Source organism: Tenrec ecaudatus, chromosome 18, assembly GCF_050624435.1.
Source record: "Tenrec ecaudatus isolate mTenEca1 chromosome 18, mTenEca1.hap1, whole genome shotgun sequence".
NCBI classification, from domain to species: Eukaryota; Metazoa; Chordata; class Mammalia; order Afrosoricida; family Tenrecidae; genus Tenrec; species Tenrec ecaudatus.
Genome location: NC_134547.1, coordinates 33,714,121 through 33,733,567, shown reverse-complemented (window position 1 = coordinate 33,733,567; position 19,447 = coordinate 33,714,121). Strand labels below are relative to the sequence as shown.

The window sequence follows — 19,447 nt, the reverse complement described above, 5'->3', positions numbered from 1 at the left end:
TGAATATGATGAATGACTTTTGACATAAAGATCAATAATACGCTCCTACTGTTTAGAAAAATGAAGGTACTAAAAGCATTTTGACCTCCAGCTGTAACCATCAAACAAGGACAAATGACCTCTATACACTCAGATTGAGTCCAACATAGATTTTACAGAGGTATGTTCAGAGAGATCACAGCAAATTTGACATTATCTATAATAAATAAAGCCAAATTCTCCGAGGCTATTTTCTATAACCACTCTGTTTAAAGCATGGGTTTCGAGATTGTCCCAGGATTTTTTTCTAGGTGAAACACGGTACATTGATGAACTGATGTCAAACCAAAAATCAACTTCACTGTCAAGTCAATTCCGACTCATGGGGACCCTATAGGACAGGACAAAACTGACCCGAATTCCTGAGACTGTCACTGTTTATGGGAGTAGAAAGCTTCATCTTTCTCCTTAAGAGTTTTCAACTACTGATGCAACTGAGGTTCCTCGATCTGATGTCAGCTAATCAGATTTCCTTCTTTTTACAGTTATTCCCTTAAAATTTAGACTGTTTCTTTAAAATAACCAAAAAGGCCAATTGTGCTTGTCCTGTCATTTGTAGGATAATGTCTTCTTTCAGAGACGAAATGGAATATTGAAATAGAACAGCAGCCATCACGTCAGTCCACCAAACACTGCAATTCCAGCATGAATCCCTGTGAGACAAAAGTCCAGGAGTCAACAAATTTCCTATGTGGCTCTTCCATTGCCGGCTAGCCACTAATGCAGTGGTGTTTTGATGTTTGCAACATGAAATATGGGCCAGTGAGAAATATTTTGAGGTTTCATTTCTGGGTGTGAGACCTTTTCTCCGCAGGCAAGAGGCTGCTGTTCACATTTCTGGCAGGAGCACAAGTGTTTAGGATACTAACCATGCACCCATATCCCCGCAAGTGCACAGTCGGCATTCCTATTCCAGTACCACTACCACTCCTCTAATGCAAGTAATAGTTGAGACAATAAAAAGGCCACAAATACCCTTTAAAGTACCAGGACACCCCTCACCCAGCTGAGTACTTTTGTGAAAGGTATACTCTATTGCCTGTGAGCTCAGATCTCATTATACTACTATACACTGCAAGTACGAGACACTTGTTAAGTGCCAGCGAGCCGGCGCTGACCCATAGCGACCCTGTGCACAAGAGACACTGCACAGTCGTGCATCATCGTCACAATGATTCCTATGCCCGAGTCTGTTGGGGGAAGGCGTTTACAACTTGCAGTACCTAAGTGACACAGCTTTGCGTGCGGAAAATGAGGATCTGAAGCACCTGATGATCAGATCAAGGTTGGCAGCCTTCAGTATGAAAGACCAAAATCCTAACAACTGAACCAATAGGTATTAATCACAAGTGGAGAAGAGACTGAAGCTGTCAAGGAGTTTGTCTTACTTGGATCCATAATCAATGCTCATGAAAGCAGCAGTCAACACTCAGCTAAAATCAACCAATTCCATTATGGAAATGGGGGTGGCAGGGAGTACACACTAGGAAGGGCTTTTAGGCCAACAATCCTATTTTTATAAAGGAGAAAACCAATGTCCCAGAGGTAAAATGACAGGCCCCTGGCCGTTTAATTAGAAAATGTAGTAGTATGGGGTGTGACAGGTTTATTGTACCAATCTGGCCAATAGGAACATGTGGGATTAATCAGGTCACAGTTTGGTGGCAGAGATAAATGGCTCTGCAAAGCCTGCCTTGCTGGTGATGAGTGCTGCTTTTAACTAGTTGTCTGCCCCAACCAGTGAGCTACAGTCCCTGTGGGCCAAACCAAGCATCATGTTGCTTGAACTTGATGGTTCCTGTCACCTTGCATTGCTTACTTTCAATGTACCATCTGGGCCTGTTTCACTAAGCTCCTGAGCAAAGGCCTGTTAGTAACCCATCCTGCTGTCTGCTGCCTACAGGTAGACTACTTGCCTTGCCTGAGGGAGGACTCCACTGCCTCCTTGACTTTGGACCCTGCAGCCTGTGAGTTGAAGGACTTCCAGTGTATTACCTGTTCCACTGAAATGAACTGAACCCTCTGTACTGCTTTGTGTAGACTAATTAGCTGTTATACTCATTCACGCTGTATAAACATTAAGTGTCCTGGTTTTAAGACAGCAAATTCAATTGGAAAAAACGCCTCAAAATCAAATTACAGAAACAAAATAATCCGGATCTAAGTTTATCTGACTCACTGGTCTCTTAATAGGATGGATTCAGAGCTCTGGGGACAGGAGTACCCTAAGTCCGAATGAAGGAAATGAAACTTCCAATTTAAAGTCAATTCCAACTCACGGCAACCTTATATAGGAGTTGAGGCTGTAAATCTTTACAGAGCAGCTAACCTAACCTTTCTCCTAACGAGCAGCTGGTCTCTTTGACCATGAACTTTATGGTGAGCAGTCCAACCCTTACCAAATTCACCAGGTTCCAATTACCCACCCACTGCTCTGTTGCAGCCACTGTCAACCTCCTTGTGGATTAAAATGCTCTGGCTTGTCACAAAGACAAGAAGTTAGCTAGGTGAGCTGCAAATGCCTCACTGCAAATTCTTCCCCATAGATTATGTTTAACTAATTACCTTTGCAGTCACACAGGAGGAAGAAACACCTGTCAGAAGTTTTCAGGGCAAAGGAACAGATGACCAGGCATGTGAAAAGGGAAACTTGGGACCTCTCAGAAGTGCCTGAGACTAACCACTCCATTTGATCTCATTCTAACAGGTACAGATGTAGGATTTTTGACCCTGAAACAACAAAAGGAACCAAACAGCTAGACAAAGAACGAGAAAGCCAATTATAGATTTAACACAAATGCCTTGTACACCAAGTCTGTAATTTTTAATTAACTATCAAAGGTAAGATACCTTTCAAGTCCATGGCTGCACTTAACAATGCTCAAAAATGGTTTTATTAGGTGAATACTTTAAAGTATTCAACATTATATTCAATTTACTTCAGTGTTTGCAAATACATTATTAACAATTCTTAAGCATTTTAATTAACCAACTTGAAGGACAGAAGGCTTGCTCTCAAATAACTCTGCTACAGCGACATGAAGACTTCAAAACACTTATGACATGAATCCAAGTCTCTAACCAACCACCACCATATCTTCACCCGTGAACTCGTACGAAGGAACTTCCAGGTTGAGCGGGGCAGGCCCTTTCCTGATTCTGCCCGATGCATCATAGTGTGACCCATGGCAAGGGCAGTAATAGCCACCAAAATCTCCTGCGTTTGCGATGGGTACACAACCAAGATGAGTGCAGACGCCTATCAGGATAACCCACTCTGGTTTCTTCACTCGTTCTAAATCATGCTGCGGATCCCTCAACTGGGACACTTCAACTGCAGCTTCCTGTTCAATTTCCTTCTTGGTTCTATGACGCACAAACAAAGGTTTGCCTCTCCATTTGAAGGCCATGTTCTTGCCTTCTGGAATATCAGATAACTTGATTTCAATTTTCGACATGGCCAACACATCGGCTGAAGCACTCATGCTGGAAACAAACTGGGTGACGACATTCTTGGCAGCGTATGTGACAGCAACGGTGGTGGCTGCAGTGACCAAATAGGAGAACCCTTTTCTGGCCTCGCTGCTCTCTTTTGAGGACTTGGTACTATCTAACACATCAGCCCGGCGATAGTCGGAGAAGTCGGGCACTTTGACGTCTGTATGGGAGTAACGAACACAAGCAGGAACTGCAAGACACAAAGGTTAAAAGACACAATCAGATGAGCACCCCGAAAGGAATACATTTACTGGAAAACGCACTTACAGACTTACAAGCAAAAGTCAAACTCAAAATGCCAGAGAAGGTACTCGCTGTTCTCAGAAATTGCCAAATTGGCAGTGCCAGCACATAAAATATTCAAAATGAAGTTAAGTCGGCCACTACCTATCATTGGTATGAAAGCACAGAATCGTATCTGTGCATTGAGATCCTCCTATAACACTGCTGATGCAGAACTCTTCAAAAAGTGTGGTGCAAAAAGTTCAATAGCACTGTAAACAGCAATATTTCCATTTCTGAACACTGCCTACCAAGACATTGGAAGGGACCCTAAACCTCATCTGTTGTGGTGTGCCATCAAGTCAAACTTGACTCACGGTGTCCCTCCGGGGCAGAGTAGAACTCCCCCAGGGCCGAAGCTGAAATCTGCAAGGGCGCAGATGGCCAGGTCTTTACCCCTGCAGAGCAGATGGCCAGGGGTTAGCAGCCAGCATTTAATCACTGTGCCACCAGGGCTCCTTTAAAGCATTCCTATCTAGTCCTCACTGCAGGTCGATGTGAAATTGTCATGAGGCAAATATTTAAACTTAAACCCCTACCTACATGCTCTCGTACAACGCTGCTAAGAACCATTGCAAGAAAACACTGACTATACGCTGCAAAACTACTCTGGTACGTAAGTATCCCTTTCAAGAACGACTTTATCAAAGCAGGCGGCCATCATTATCAGAGAAGTCTGCTGAATTCTTTCAATTTAATAAGGGAATGAGCAGGAAGCTTTTTAATCTGCAGCCCTCCTCAATGAAAGGTGATCATTTCTATAAGGGCAGGAGCACTGGCTTGCTATTTAACAGCAGTCCCTCCATGGAGCAGGTCATACAACATGCAACCACTTGCGTAAAACACACAATGAATCAATAGACACAAGTAGACTCAAAAATGCTATGGGAAAATTCCATTATTCTTTATCTCCTTCCACAAGCTTCCAGAAATCCCCTTATATGGTCTATTAAAAATCATTTTATTGGGGACTTGTACAATTCTTATCACAATCCATACATACAACCATGTGTCAAGCACATTTGTTGCCATCATCAGTCAAAACACTCTACTTGAGCACTTGGTATCATCTCATTTTTCCCCTCCCCTCCCCCTTATGAACCCTTGATAATTTATAAATCATTTTTTTCATGTCTTACACTGTCCAGTGTCTCCTTTCATATAATTTTCTGTTGTCTGTCCCCCAGGGAAGAGGTTATATGTAGATAATTGTGATTGATTCCCCTTTTCTCCCCCACCTTCCCCTTCCCCTCCTTTTAAGTGACCTTTTCTACCAAAAACTCACCTGTTCCCTTTGGACACAAGGCTGAAAATCCCTAGTGTGTGAAGAGGTAATTACTTGTCCAAGGGCATAGAACTGGTGGGCAAGGGGTTTCGGTCTGAATTTTGTGCCTTGAGGGTGCCCCGGAACTACCACATACTTCCTAGTTTAATGCTCTCCTCGCTTCATTATGATAGCTGTTAATCTGGTACACAAGGTCTTCTGTTGTGAAGGAATATTAGAAAATATACTCTATCATCAACCCCATTGGTTCTGTAAATAGTGTCCAGTCACTTAAAAGTTAATCTGTACAAGTCAACAATTCACATACTATGGTTCCTAGGAGACCTATAGTCATAAAATTTCCTTTTCTCAATAGTTTTAAGTTCTATACCATTGGCTAAACTAATGACCCACTGGGCTGCTAAATGTAGAGTTAGCAGTCCCAAACGACCAGCCAGCTCCAGAGAAAGGGAGGCTTTCTACTCGTGAAGATTTGTAGGCTCAGAAACTAACAGATGCAGCCCTACCCTGCCCAATAGGGTCACTATAAGCCGGCACTGACTTTATAGCAGTGGAAGTAATGCCCCCGGTGTGTGTGTGTATGTGTGTGTGCGGGAGTGGGGGGTAGGTGTTACTGAACAGAGGCATATATAAACCATAGACGCATGAATAAATTTTGAATTTGTGCTGAATCCTAGATCCTATTTAAGCACAGTTAATTTTTATAGCATGGACCTGCTTAATGTTCAACCTCATGAAAAGCTCATTGAGATAATGGGTGCTACAGCAATGTGTGAAGAAAGTAGATGGTGCCTGGCTATCATACTCTGTGATCTTAAAAGGCTAGTTTTCAAACAAGCTGGCATCTAAGTTAAGCTGCAACCAAGTCGTATGGAAGAAGCACACTACTCTGTGTAATCCAAGGACTGTAAACAATATAATCCAAATCTAAAGGAGGGAATAACATCAGAGCTGAAATTGTGAACACCTGGTTTGCAGGTAATGGATAACAGCGAAAGTGCAACGTCCATTTGAAGGGTGTATTCATGAATATAGCTGCTGGTGAGAGCCCTCCGATCAGTTAAGGGATGGGAATAACCATGATCAAGACAAAGAGCGTTGTACCATCGATTATGGCATTTGATCTTCCTTTTGACCCATTTTAAAGCTGTTTCAATTTTTAAAAAATTAAAGGGAAATACATGTAGATTAAGCCACTGGGGAATCCCCTGTGACCATGGACCAGGGATGTAAATAGCCTTACTAACATGCAGACTGCATTGGAAATGAGATTCTTCCAAGTGCACTCAGATTGATTTAGCACCTTCATGATCCATTTAAATTTATTCTAGTTTTTAATATTTTGTTTTCTTTTCCATTGAGGTTTGTTTCACTGTAATTTTTTTGTTTTAATTTTTTTTTCTGTACATGACATCAAGGATAGATAAATCTATAAATAGTAAGAGGAATAATGGTTCTTTTGGGGTATGGCAGGAGAAATTGGGGAGAAATGAGGAAATAATGATAAATATAAGAATGAAGAAAATGTTCTAAAACTGATAGTGATGACTGTACACTTCTTGATGTGACTGAACTATTGAATTGGTTAGTATGTGAATTAAATGGCAATAAATTGTTGAGGGGAATAAATAAAATCCCTTTCTCCTATATTTTTAAATGTCTGTCAATTAACTTACTGGTACCACTTTTAAGCATGTTTCAGGAAGCAAATTTCTTTGCAAAGTGTTTGTTTTAGGGAGTTGGTAAATTTTCCTCTCTAGAAAAGGGAACACTAATGATCTTTCACTTATAGAAACTGTTATTTACATAATGCATTTCAAATGCTTTTTTACATGGTTCTCAAAATAAGTAATTGTATACAAGTCAGAAGCATTAATAAATGATGGTAAAACTTAGTAAACGGTTGACTGACACCCAACCATCACCACCCGCCTGAGAGGAACAAACGACAGACATGTGGGTGAAGGGAGACAGCAGTGGGTGTAAGATATGAAAATATTATTTATAATTTATCAAGGGTTCACATGGGTGGGAGGGTGGGGGAAGGAGGGAAAAAGGAAGAGCTGACATCAAGTACTCAAATAGAAAGTAAATGTTTAGAAAATGAGGACAATTTGTGTAAAAATATGCTTGATACAATTGATGTGTGGATCCAGCTGTAAGAGCGTCTAATAAAATGATCTTAAAAACGATCAATCAAAAAGATTACACCCTCAATTCACACCTTTTCTGTGAATTCCCAAAGCCTGCTACCAGAATTTGAGGGGGTTTCAAAAATTCTTTTATCAAAAATTCCGTTTTTCCAAGAACTTTCTGAAACTCCCTCATATAGCACTGCCCTCAACAACCCCCAACTCAAGGAACTTTGATTCAGTCTTTTAGGCCCCATTTCTAGCATTATACACATCTTGCCAAAAACCATCGAGGCAGATTTTTAATGTGATGAACTACTAGTGGAAGAGTCTGGTATCTTGCTAGGTTTCACTGAGCCAGTTTTCAGCTAATAGTAACCCCACGTGAGAACGGCCACTAGGGTTTGTGAGGTTATCATCTTCTCCGCAGCGGCTCTAGGGTTTTCTCCAGGGGAGCTGCTAGATGGACTTCAATTCCAAACCTTTTCGTTAGCAGCCAAGTGCTTAGCTGTTGTTACCAAGAATGTTTTAAAGTTGTTTTTTGCTGTTCTTGGAAAAGTATTTCTGTAAGTCATCCAACTTCCCAATTTTAACCACCTGACAAATCCCAAAGATGTGTTTTACCTCCACTGATTTTTTTCTCCATCTCTACTGTATCTCACCCACAGGTTCCAAAAGTAGGCTTGGTGTGTAATAGATTATTTGAACCCTGCCCTGGGGCAGGACCAAACCAAACTCACTGCCATCAAAGTCTATGCAGACTCATAGAGGCCCTATAGTACAGGGGACAACTACCCCTGTGAGTTTCCAAGACTATAACTCTTTACAAGAGTAGAGAGCCCATCTGTTTCCCTCAGAGCGGCTGGTGGTTTTGAACTGCTGACTTTGCAGTTAACAGCCCAACTCATAACCACTACACCACCAGGGATCCTCTACCCTGGGACAATAATATCTTCAAACAGTACTGATGTTCCCTAGCAATCAGGGGTTGGGGGAGACAGAAAAATAAAGCATCCATTCTCCATGCCCTCGAGTTAAAAGGACTCGGCAGTAAATGCAATACAGAGTGGAAAATCGTATGTGCTATAAAAGGCAGAAGGGATTTTTAAAATGTCTACAAAAAAACCGATGGGAAGGTGAATGACACGAAAAAGGAGCAAGGGTAATTGGTCAGCATGTAGGATGAGGGCCAGCAACTCAACTCTAAATGGGACCAAGGCGGAGCAGGATGGATCAAGTAGGCCTGGAGAGGGCTGTCGGTGGGCTGGAAGGGCACCCTCCCTTTAAAACTAGTTTCCAACATTTCCAATCAGTTTTTACAGAGAAACAGCTGACAAGGTACAAGAACATATGTGGGACAAGCACAAGGTGAGACCAACCCATGCTCTCTCACTCCCAGGTACACAGTGTGCCCTACTGCCAGTAGCTACCTCCCCTCATGTTACATGGGAGCATCATCACCTTATGCCTGTTCTTGGGGATGAAGTTGACTATGGTGTGCCTTAAATCGGTGTTGACACTTGACTTTGGATCTCACCTTGGGGGCTTGGGTGGGGGAATTGTTCCAGGGGGGCGGCAGGCAAGGTCTCAGAAGTGCTCAGGGCTGGTGAAGGGGAGACATCTTCCCAAGTATTAATAGTAAACCTGCTTCGTGAGCATTTATTAAGTGCCCCAAACGCTGTAATAGCTTCCCCACGTGTCACAACATCCCTATGAAGGCGATACAATCACCAAAAGCGTTTCACCAGTGAGGGAAAACATGCTTCACCTGCCCAAGGGCACACGACTTGCAAGCAGCAGTGGCCACCTAACTGCTGGAAGCACTCAGACGCCACAGTTCCTCAACTTAGTACGAAGTGTAGGCTGGGAGCTTACGGGGCCTCGCCCGATGGAAAGACTCGCCATCCCACCAGGGCTGAAGGGTCGCAACGATCACCCGTGCCAGCGGCGACCGCGCACGGGTGAGGCCAGGCCGGAGTCTGTCCAAGGTCGCTCAGCTCGGCCACAGCTAACACTGCAAACAGCCCGCCTTCCCCCGGCCCGCTCCTAGCTGCCTCCCTGGGCCCAGGGCGGGAGGGAGCGAGAAGCCGGCGATCCCACAGTCCCCGGTCGCTCCCCGCAGCCCGGCTCACCATTGAGGCCCACAGAGGCGACCAAAGGCCGGCCCGCGGCCTGCCCACTCAGCGATTCCCGGCACAGGAAAGGCCGCTTCGAGTCCAGCTTCGGTGGCTCCGCGGTGGCGGGCACCGAGGCCTGAACCAGGGGCCGCAGCGCGCCCACCACCCCGCGGGACGTGGCCGACAGGACGGGCGCGAAAGGGCCCGAGCGGGCGGCGACCGACAACATGGCGACAGGTCTTCCTACAGCCGGGCCGGTCACAGGGACGACCTTCTGCGCACCGCGCAGGCGCGAGGCGGCGCGCGCGCCGTGACGTCACCGAGCGCCGTGACGTCAGTGCTCGGGCTGAGGAGACGTTCTCAGGGCGGGGCGAGCCGGGAGCGACGCCGAGTCAGAGGCGGGGCTCTGAGCCCTCGGGGAAGGCGGGCGGAGGAGGGGTAGGTTTTCTCTGTGGTTACTCAGACGTGCGTCCAGAATTAGGGCGAACGGGTGTCTGACGGACGTTCCCTGCGGGGTCGTGGGCTGTTGACCGCAGGCCCACGTGCAGAGGTCAAGCAAGCAGGAAGGCACAGAAGAGCAAGAAAGACGTCTTGGAGCTACAACTAGAGATGACACCGGACAGCTGACCCTTGAACGATTCGGAATTGAACTGGATAGGGCTAGACCCGTTTACACACGGATATTTGTTCCCTGTTGCTATGACGATCGGGGGGGGGGGATCATGGACCTAGTCAGCTACAGTCCAAAGCAATTCTCTCTCGTCCAATAAGGTGGCCATGAGCCATCTTGACACCATGACAGGTGTTTTTTGGGGGATTTTGTTGTCGTTTGGGTTTTTGTGAGTAAAGCTCTTTGGCCTGGCAGGAGTTCAAGCCCGCCAGCAGCTCTGTGGGAGAAAGGTGAAGCGGTCGTTTTGGTGAAGAGTTACACCTGCAGAAACCCTACCCAGGAGTTCTGCACTGCTCTCTGGGCCACTGAGTTGGAATAGACTGGAGGCAGTGAGTTTGAGGTGGTGAGCTCTAGGGTGGCACTCAAATCACTGCCACAGGGGCAGCTCTTCTCTGTCCTATAGGGCAGCACTAAGTTAGAATCAATGGCCAGAGGTTTGGTTTCCAGTGTGGTTCAGCCTTGGGTGTTCATCTTCAAGCATGATCCATATGCTAATTTTCAGGAGTAGATCCGCAACCCTTTCCTCCTCCTCTGTCTTTGTCGGGAAGTTCTGCTGAGATCTGTCCACCATGAGGGACCCAGTTTAACTGCTAATGTTATCAGTGTTTTACTGATGAAACAGGCTCACATGGAGTATTTGCCCAGGACAGGAGAGCTAGCTGTGAAGCAGGGCAGTCCACCTCCTGATTCTGTGCTCTTGACCCCCATGCCATTTCCCTAAGTAAGACTAGGTGTAACATGGAGAGAAAAGGATGCTACATCACTTTCTCTACCTGCTGAGAAAGTTTCTCCCTTCTTCTATTGGCCTTCTGAATTCATCAGTAAGAAAGTTTCAGTTCATTTGTGATGGCTAGATTTTATGTCAAATTGATGTGCCTCTGCATAGATGTAACTGGAGTTCAGCCTCTTAATCAGGACCAAGCCTCATGACATCGCCTTGGGGATATGGCCTTTTTTCCTGCTTGCCTGGATTCTGCATGTGGCTCTGGGGTCACTAGTCCATGACATTGGGAGCTGTCAGTGCCCTGCCATGTTTCTGCGGTCCTTGGATCTACACGACTGCACCCACTGGCCTGTGATCTCCAAGCTTACCGCTTCACCTTCTTGCTTCATTGATGCCTCCAGCTGGTATCTGACCCATAAACTTGAGTTGGACTGGGCTGGGCTGGGCTGCTTCCTTGATGTAAATGTCTCTCTTGATACAAAGTTCTTGTGTGTGTGTGTGTGTGTGTGTGTGTGTGTGTGTGTGTGTGTGTGTGTGAGAGAGAGAGAGAGAGAGAGAGAGAGAGAGAGAGAGAGAGAGAGAGAGAGAGAGCCTGATTTTTTTTTCTCTAGAAAACAAACTAACACATTACTCTTTAATTTCTCTGGCACTTGCTAATCTTCCCTCTTGAGACTTTGCACTAAAAGGCCTGACCAAACAACTGAAATTGGAAAGGTTTAATAACATTACTTTTTGTAGTATTTATTTGTTCATCTATTCTAGTGTTCCAGTTAACATAGTTGCAGACCAGTGAATTCTTTACAGTATCCTGTCTAGCCAGTCTCACTTCTACCAAATGACCTTTTCCCTTAGTGGGTCTGGCAAGAAATTAGGGAGAAATACTGATAGGTTTCACCTGTGAGTAATTGTGAACCGGATTCCCTGTAGAACCATCTTGCTGTGTATAGAACGAGTTCTCTGAGAAGCAGGTAGAAGGATCTCATTGCCAGCAAGAGTAAGGAATGTAGGGTGTCCTCTGGACCAGAGATCCCTGCACAGTGAGTCTGCTGGCTCCTGAGAACAGATGTGACATCAGAGAAGAGGCAGCAGAACCAGGAGACAGAGCACAGAACAGCGTGATGGACTTCGCAACCTACGGAGCAAGTAAAGCCGAATGCTTTTGTGCAGGAGGCTGCCTTGCAGAGCTAAGTGACCCTGGGCACTCAATTGTTTAAGGTGGTCTTCCTGACCCACAGAGCTTGAGCCGAATGCCTTATAGTGGAGTGGTATGCCCCTTTGGGCACTTATAACATGTCCTGATAAACACCTCAGCCGCCGAAGCTCTCAGGTTGATTCGTGGACAAGGTGACCTGCAGATAACAAATTGTAGAGCGCCAACAAGCAGCGAGCTCTCCTGATTCCTGATGCGTGTGTTTCATTCGGAGATACTTCCGTTCCTCGCAGTCTTGCTTCTCTGTGCAATGAGGTGCGTGTAGCCAGAGAGGGGATATACTCGCAGGAGACTGTGCCGTAATTCCCTAATGATGATTCTCAAAAATCACTGATGATACAGAATTTTTGTGTACGCTGTGGATAATATACAGTCAGCCAGCCAGCCAGCCAGCTGTGGCCCTGCTGCAGGGAGCAGGCCTCCCACGTCACCTTGTGCCTGAGTAAAATGGTAACCCTCCATGGACTGAAGAACCGGGCATCTGGCTACGGTTTCCACACCATTACCCCCGGGAAATGCCTGACTTCCTGTTCCCAGTTCTAATAGCAGTGACAGTTCCAGCCTCTCTCCACAGCCCACGTCTCTCGCTTGAGCAGCGAGATGTGGAGTGACAGCCACTGGAGAACTGCACAGACTGTCCCCAATTTAGGCCATTTAAAACACATTTCTGTTCCATATCCATTTCCGTAATTCTGTGCCCCTGCCTCTTTGAGAGATGGTAACCCGAGGGAGGAGCAGAAATTAGCCAGGGAGGAGAAATTCACGTGGGGTAATGTTTTAATCACTTGTTCCTTTAACACATTAGTCACATTCATTAAGTATGATTAATTTACTGGCTTTGTTGAAAACCATATCAGTTTCCTTAGTACCACCCCCATCTCTTGCCCCTCAAACTGCTGCTACGGCAGTCCGAACCCCCTTCCTGTTGCGCACTAGTGCATTACATACCCCTTGCAAAGCGTGTCCAGTAAATTGACTCCTTTGCATAGCAGGCACAGTAAACACCTGGGCTCCTTCCTGAGTCAGGCCGACTCAGTTTGACCTTGACTTCTCCACTCACTGCCTGAGTTACTTCCTTTTAAGTAACCCAGAACAGACAGAAGAATACTATCTCAGAGGTTTGTTGTCAAGAATATATAAGGCTTGCGATTTGCTCATAGAGTCTGCTATATTCCCGGCAGTGTTGTCTGCCTATGGCTAGGGATACAAGCATGAACAAAATGGATGGATATGTCTGGTCTGGGGGATTTTATGGCCTAATGAGGAGGCCAGCCGGGCTTGTTTTCTATGGAGAAAAGAAAGCTGGATGAAGGGGCCAGGAGTATGGGGCTGGTGATGGGAGAGTGTTAGTACTAGGAGCCATCTCAGAGTGCCTGGTTCAACCACGCTCTCATTTACAGCTGGCAAAGTTTGGACCTCATGAAAAATATGCCCTGTGTGGCCATTCACCAAGTGTTCACTGGGCGAGCACCTTTGAGATGCCAGGCCCTGGGTAGAGGCTGGGGAGTCAGTCCTGTCCTGAAGGAGTCATGGATTCCTGGGCCCTGACGGCCAGGTTGTGTACCAGATGTGTGATGCACCATAGACATGGACCAAGAGTGAATGCTGAAGGGAATCAGGGGCCTGAGGAAGACAATCACGTGAGTGAGGAGCAGCAGGAAGGCATGCACTTTGTGCACTGAAGAAGGACGTACGTCTGGTCCCGGAGATACAGCAAATGAAAGAATGGGACCAGCTATCAAGTTTCTCGGTCTAAGGGCTCTTTTGTCTACACCAGAAGCAAGAGCTTCAGGAGAACTAGTGCCCCACCAGCAAGAGCTCATCCGGCCTTTAGATGGGAACTCAAAGGTGGCAGTTCTACCCTAGAAAGTCACTATGAGTGGGCATCCACTCGATGGCAGTGAGGTTCTAGTCAATTCACTGTGATCTGACCCCTTCCTGAGAATTTGCATTTCCACCCCAGATAGACTGAATCACATTTTACATTTTAACAGAACCCCCAGGTGCTTGTGATAACTCTGGTGGATTCTGACTCAGTATGCCTAAACTGGAAAGGCCATTTCACAGCAGGGGGTCAGACTCCAAGCAAAGGAAACTTGGTTCAAATAGCCAGAGCAGAGTTTTTAGGAAAAGTGGGGGTTTGGGCCTAGATTTTTTTTTTCCTTTGCAGAACAAATTACCAAAAACTTAAAAATGCAACAGCAAAACACCTTACTGCCATTGAGTAGCTGGCCCTACTGGGCCAAGTAGAACTGCCCCTATGGTTTTCTGAGGGTGTACATTTTTACTACAACAAAAAGCCTCATCTTTCTCCCACAAAGTGGCTGGTGAACTTGAACTGCTGACCTTGTGGCTTAGCAGTCCAGTGTGCAATATGCTATGCATCTGGGTTCCTACCACAAACTTAGCTACTTTAAACAATAGCCATGAGCTATCTCTGTAGGGCAGCTATCTTGGCATGGCTCACCTGGATCCATCATTCAGGTCTTGTCAGGCTGCCATCAAGTGAGTCAGGGCTGTGACTGGACCTGAGGCTTGAGGTCTTCTTCTCAAATGGCCTGGTGTGGCAGGGCCCACTTCCTTGTGGTTGAATGCCCTCTCTGCATGGCATTCATCCCTTTGAGAATTCAAGAGAGGAAGAGTTGCCCATCATCCATCTCTGGCTCCTTACTTTGGTCATGTGGTCAGAAAAGACCAGTCCCTGCAGAAGGACATTATTTATGCTTGGTCAAGTAGCAGGCCAGTGAAAAAAGAGGCAGTCCCTTGGCAAGATGGATCGACATAGTGGCTTAATCAATGGGCTCACCATAAGAACAATTGTGAAGATGGCAGAGGACCAGGACGTGTTTCATTCTGGGTCAGAACCAGCTCAACAGCACCTGAAACATTTGTCATGTGATCCACTCTGTTTTCTAAACAGCTGTATAATTTAACAGGAGCGGTGGAATGCAGAGTGGGAGTGTCCTGAACAAGGAAGGCCTAGAACAGCGGTTCTCAACCTGTGGGTTGTGACCCCTTTGGGGGTCAAACAACCCTTTCACAGGGGTCACCCAATTCATAACAGTAACAAAATTACAATGATGAAGTAGCATAATTGGGGGGGTGACCACAACATGAGGAACTGTATTAAAGTTTCACAGCATTAGGTAGGTTGAGAACTACTGGTCTAGAACAATCTGGGTTGTTAAAGAATCGGACAGTTCCTAGAAGACAGTATTCAAGAAAGGGATGAGCCCCCAAGAGGCCTTGGGCAGCCAGTAGAGGACAAAGGCAGGGTCAACATGGAGTACCCCCACAGTCCCCATTGCTATCACAGTTCTATGCCTTCAGCCACTTTGTCCCCAAGTGTGGCATTGTGGACTCCCTAAGATGCAGATCTTCTATGGGGCCTCTGTTGTCTCTTTTGAGAAGCCAAAACCCAGAGCATTTGCTACCTAGACCCCTTCGTTTCAGGGGGAAATAGAGCAAGACCCACCTCTCCTCTAACCCCCTTTCATAAAGAGGCTCCAAGATAGCCCCAGGCATCTGAGACCTCCAGCGAGAGGAAGGGGAACAACAAGGAAAGTAAGCTCCAGCCCACGTAAAGCCCCTGGAGGGGTGTACACACAATTGTTGCTGTGTGCTGTCCAGTCAGTTCTGGTCCATGGCCACCCTATATGACAGAGTGAAACTTCCCGATCAGGTTGCTTAAGCTGTCGTCTTTATAAGAGGAGATCACCTGCCTGTTCCCCCTCAGAACCACTGATGGGTTCCAGTGGTCGGCCAGGTGAGCATGGAACCACTGTGGCACCAGGGCTGCTTGACCTAGCATCGCAAGTCAGTGTTTCCCCCTCATAGTGAAGCTTAGAAAGCATGACGGGAAGGGAAGGGGAACTAGCAGTTGTTCAGCATTGCTGCTGGGATCATCCACTCATCGACTCAATAAGAGTGGTATTTATACATATGTTCAACATGGATTTGTATTTCAGGGTAATCATGAAAGCAACACCTATTTGTACACCCAAAGGCACGTTCATCTCCTAGCTTTAAGAGTGCTTTTCCAAATAGACTGAGAATAAATTAAAGGAACCACTCAAGCTTTTCCTGTTCCCAGCTACCTAAGAACACTCACCTATTTTTCTTAAAATTTTCTTCTTATCACAAAAGAAGGAACTTGGTGTGGCCTGTAGAATCCCATATTGGAATGAAATGGCCTACTCGCTGTGTCTTAGGGAAGGCCTAAGCCGAATTCAACCTGCATCCCGAGTTGAGATGATGGCAATTAAGCCAGATAGCCCATAACAAGGTGTGCTTTAATAAATTATTTGATTACCACAATGATGACTGTACCTGCAATCAATACAATTGCCTAAAAGCTCCATTTTAAAAAATGTGCAATAAAACATACCTGAAAGGTACTAGGAATTGGTAGTTTTAATTATGGAGAATGATTAATTGATCATTCAAATAGTATTGATCTACAACTTATTTAATTCGTTGCAATTTAATTTGTCAGATTTGAGTTCAAATAATTGATGATTTATCCTATTAATTTCTGAGCTGGAAGGGATGGGGAAGATGAAGGATGGAAGGCTGAAACCACACATCTGTGGCTCTGCACAAAGACCAGTGCTGCTCTCATTTCTAGCTGTTTCATGTTCTCCTGGTGCCCCCTCCATCCTCACCCTCAGCCATCACGGGACCTAGGACCAAAATGACATCGACGTCCCCCTAGGAAACCTTGGTGGTTAAAGGTGTGGATTCTGGGCCCAGGACAACTTCTGTGACCTTGGGCAAGTCATTCTAAGTCTCCTTGCCTTGTTTTCCTGTACACAGTGTGGGTCATTAGAAAGCCTATGTCATGGGAAAGGAGGAAAGGAAATGCATTGAGTTCATCCTCTGGCAGGAGCTTACGTACACACTGAGCCACTTATACAAGGTCAGCAGCTTAAACCCACCAACCATTACATGGGAGAAAGATGAGGCTTTCTGCTCCTGTAAAGATTTAAAGCCTTAGAAACGCACAGAGGCAATTCTATTCCACCCTACAGAGTTGCTAGGAATCAGAACCGACTTCGAGGAAGTGAGAGTTTTTGTTTGGTTGGTTGGTTTGGTCATTGTTCAATGTGTGCCGATTTGGGTTTTATTGCCATTATTAATATTACTAGGGGTCCCGGTAGTGCAGTGGTCACACTTTGGGCTGCTAATCTCAAGCTCGGCTGTTTGAAACCACCAAGGGCTCTGTGGGAGAAAGATGAGACTTTCTAATCCTATAAAAGTTAGTTTCCAAAACTCAGCGAAGTGGAGCTATCCTGTCCTATAGGGTCACTCACTACAAATCAGAATTAGCTCCATGGTAGTGAGTTTGATTTTGTTTTCCTTTGGTTTTTATGTTTATTTCTCACCATCTAGCAGTCAGTTCATCATACTGTGAAGGATTACATGTTGCTGGGAGACTGGAAGCTATGCCATCAGTATTTTAACCACCAGCAGGATCATCCGTGATGGATAGGTGGCAACAGACTAAGAAGAGAGACCTAGTGTTCTACTCCTGAGATTTATCCAGTGGGAACCCTTAGGGATCACAACCGAACACTGTCCAGCTCCCATGGAAGTGTCATCAAGAAGGATCAACCACTGGCAGGGGTCATAGCTGGTTATGTGCAGTGCCAGTGGATGGGCACAATCCCCTAGGTGACGGAGTAAAATATGCCAACAATTGCAAGGATGATGAAGGGCCGGGTGTTGTTGCATTCTGTTGCACATAAGGTCTCCACGAGTCAGAGTCAATACCAACTATCTCAATTTTCATTATGAATCTTCCTCCTTGGGACTCTTTGGGTGGGCTGGGTTAATGCCCCCATGTAGGTTGCAATGCGACAGCTTGCATTCTCCTTCCTGTCCCCACTAAATAAAACCCTTGCACTTTTTCGTTTCCCTCATAGAAACAGGTGTGTTCTGTCCCCATCTGTGAGAAAAGGACCAGGTTCCTTCTATTCCACCTCTGGCATTCTCTCAGTTTCAGTGACAGACGTGGCACTTCATGGACAAACTCCTTTCCCTATAACTTTGTCCCAGAGTGATTCCCAAGACGCTGTCAACCTCCAACCTCTGCCCAGAATGCTTTATGGGAAGACAACCCAGATACCGAGACAATGTGTTCTTTCTGATAGCACCAGCAAAATAGAGGCCACACGAGCTCTGGGCTTTAGCCAAGGTAGGTGGAGCTTGGCGACAACAGAGCCCCTTCCTACTTGGGGAGTGAGAGCGGCTCTTGCTCTCCTAGGAGTCTCACCCCAGGATCCTCACATCCTCTGTGCATGGGTGCAATGTGCCATAACCTCAGGTTCTTAGTGAAGACCATGTGGAGCAGGGCACAGGCCAAGCACTGTTCTAACACTGTGATCTCACTCAACTCATTGCCATCGAGTCAATTCTGACTCATAAGGACCCTAGAGGACAAGGTAAAACTGCCCTTGACTGTAACTCAGTCACATCATTCCCCCGTAGAGTGGCTGGTGGTTTCAAGCTGTTGACCATACAGTCAGCAGCCCAATGCATAACCACTGTGCTACCAGGGATCGGTGGTGTGGTCAACAGGTGTTCATTCCTCACAGAATAAATGAGGCAGGGATGAGAATGCATCATTATCAGCCAAGGTTTTTTGAGATTAGACTCCCATCCCAGAATTGACTGTTACGCTTTGTGCCATGGGAGGGAGCCCTACTACCCCAGGGTAAATATACTAGCAAGAGCCGTGTGTGCAGGCCAAACAACACAGAACAAGCCGAGGAGTGGGGCCATAAAATCCAGATGGATTAGAAAAGGTAAAAAGCCCCTTCAGGGAATGGACATTACTTATTGACCCTATTCAAGATGGGTAACTGTCTTCTGACTGACTTTTCTAAATTCCCTGGCCTAAGAACATTTCTTCCTTCTTTGCCTTGGTAACTTTTCTTAGAGTTATGAGTTTATTCAGAGGGAAATCATCTCCCCCTAAGACCAATCATACATTACTTTGTGTCCATCAATAGCTCCATATTTGTCTGTCAGTTTATCTTTCTGTGGTAGCTTGTGTGTTTCAAGAGCTGCCCATCCCTGAAGAGGACATCTGCTTGGTAGAGTGGACGGGCAGTGAGAGAGAGGAAGGCCCTCAATGAGCTGGACTGACACGGCGGCTGCAACAATGGGCTCAGGCACAGTGTGAAGGTGACCCTGGGCTGTACAGTGCTTCGTTCTTTTGTGCATGCGGTCGCTATGACTTGGAGCAGGCTCGACAGCACCTAATAATGATAACACCGGTAGCTATTCTATCTAATGACAGCGGTAGAGAAGATGTGCGGAGGTCATAGGTAGCGGGCATAATGGTTAGACGTTGGGCTGCTAGCCCCAAAGTGAGTAGCTTGAAACCACCAGCCACTACTCAGGAGAAAGACGAGGCTTTCTACTCCCATAAAGAGTTACAGTCGCAGAAACCCCCGGAGGCAATTGTACCCTGACCCATAGGGGGG

At 46.0% G+C, this 19,447-nt stretch overlaps 1 protein-coding gene across 1 annotated transcript; it reads right to left on the bottom strand.

Moving 5' to 3' along the window:
• Window positions 1-2,837: 2,837 nt before the first annotated feature.
• Window positions 2,838-9,635, bottom strand: UQCRFS1 (ubiquinol-cytochrome c reductase, Rieske iron-sulfur polypeptide 1). Its single transcript, XM_075536330.1, has 2 exons — window positions 9,369-9,635; window positions 2,838-3,727 (listed from the first exon to the last, which is right to left on the bottom strand). Exons 1-2 carry the CDS (start codon window positions 9,580-9,582, stop codon window positions 3,117-3,119), a joined length of 825 nt encoding a protein of 274 aa, XP_075392445.1. The 5' UTR covers window positions 9,583-9,635; the 3' UTR covers window positions 2,838-3,116.
• Between the last annotated feature and the right edge of the window lie 9,812 nt (window positions 9,636-19,447).

Coding starts and splice junctions, on each gene's coding strand:
- UQCRFS1 (XM_075536330.1), bottom strand. CDS start 9,582: ATGTTGTCGGTCGCCGCCCGCTCGGGCCCTTTCGCGCCCGTCCTGTCG. Junction 3,728..9,368: donor CGCCTCTGTGGGCCTCAATG/GTGAGCCGGGCT, acceptor TGTGTCTTGCAG/TTCCTGCTTGTGTTCGTTAC.